Here is a 725-nt window from a genome sequence, read left to right as displayed (position 1 = left end):
CTTATCTAGATATGTTTAGCCTAGTTTCAAAATGTTTATTTTGCATTTGGGAAGTTCTTAGTATACCTAATCCCTTTTACCACATGGCCTATGTTGTTTGTGACTATTAAGGGCCCATTTTATGTACATTTTCTTGCCTTGTGTCTTAACAGAAGATCTAAAAAATGGATGTCGGGGAAGCAGAGTCTGAGGCTATTGCCAGAGCCTCCCTTCTCGTGGCAAATATGCTCCAGCGGCCAGACCAGTTGCAAAAGGTTGACCAGTATAGGAGACGAGTCCAGAGGAAGAAGGTTTGATTTATTCTCTTATGTACTCAGCTGTGAGCTACAAAATTTATTGCTTTTGAACTTCTTAATTCATTTGGAGTAGAATTGTAGTTTCACCTATTTACAATTAATCTTTACCTGTTATGCATACTGATTTGTATCTCAATGATAAATGGTAAAATTACCTGTGATGTGACTTGTGTTAAAATATTTTAAACTTAGGTCCCTTATGACCAGGTGTCTATAATGTCAAATAACTAATCGAGAACTCCAGTCACAATATTGTCTCAGCACCTAAAAAATCCATGTTTTATTGTATATTTACATAAATTGTGTTTGGCTCAGTATACTTTGAGTTTTATATATTTGTATATATTTTTTGTTTTTTTGCTTTTCTTGTAATGCAAAAAATATATTTCTGATACTAGTGTTTATGCTATTAAAACACATTTTGGGGTG

At 33.7% G+C, this 725-nt stretch overlaps 1 protein-coding gene across 1 annotated transcript in view; it reads left to right on the top strand.

Moving 5' to 3' along the window:
- Positions 1–725, top strand: part of LOC119591618 (exocyst complex component 3-like) — a 4,007-nt gene that overhangs the window by 1,516 nt on the left and 1,766 nt on the right. The window contains exon 2 of the mRNA XM_037940372.1: positions 153–290. Coding sequence (XP_037796300.1) covers positions 165–290 — 126 coding nt within the window. The 5' untranslated portion in view covers positions 153–164. The remainder of the gene's footprint in view (positions 1–152; positions 291–725) is intronic.

The sequence above is a fragment of the Penaeus monodon genome, chromosome 29 (genome assembly GCF_015228065.2).
Source record: "Penaeus monodon isolate SGIC_2016 chromosome 29, NSTDA_Pmon_1, whole genome shotgun sequence".
NCBI classification, from domain to species: Eukaryota; Metazoa; Arthropoda; class Malacostraca; order Decapoda; family Penaeidae; genus Penaeus; species Penaeus monodon.
The sequence above is the reverse complement of the archived record's forward strand: the minus strand, read 5'-3'. Positions and strand labels throughout refer to the sequence as shown.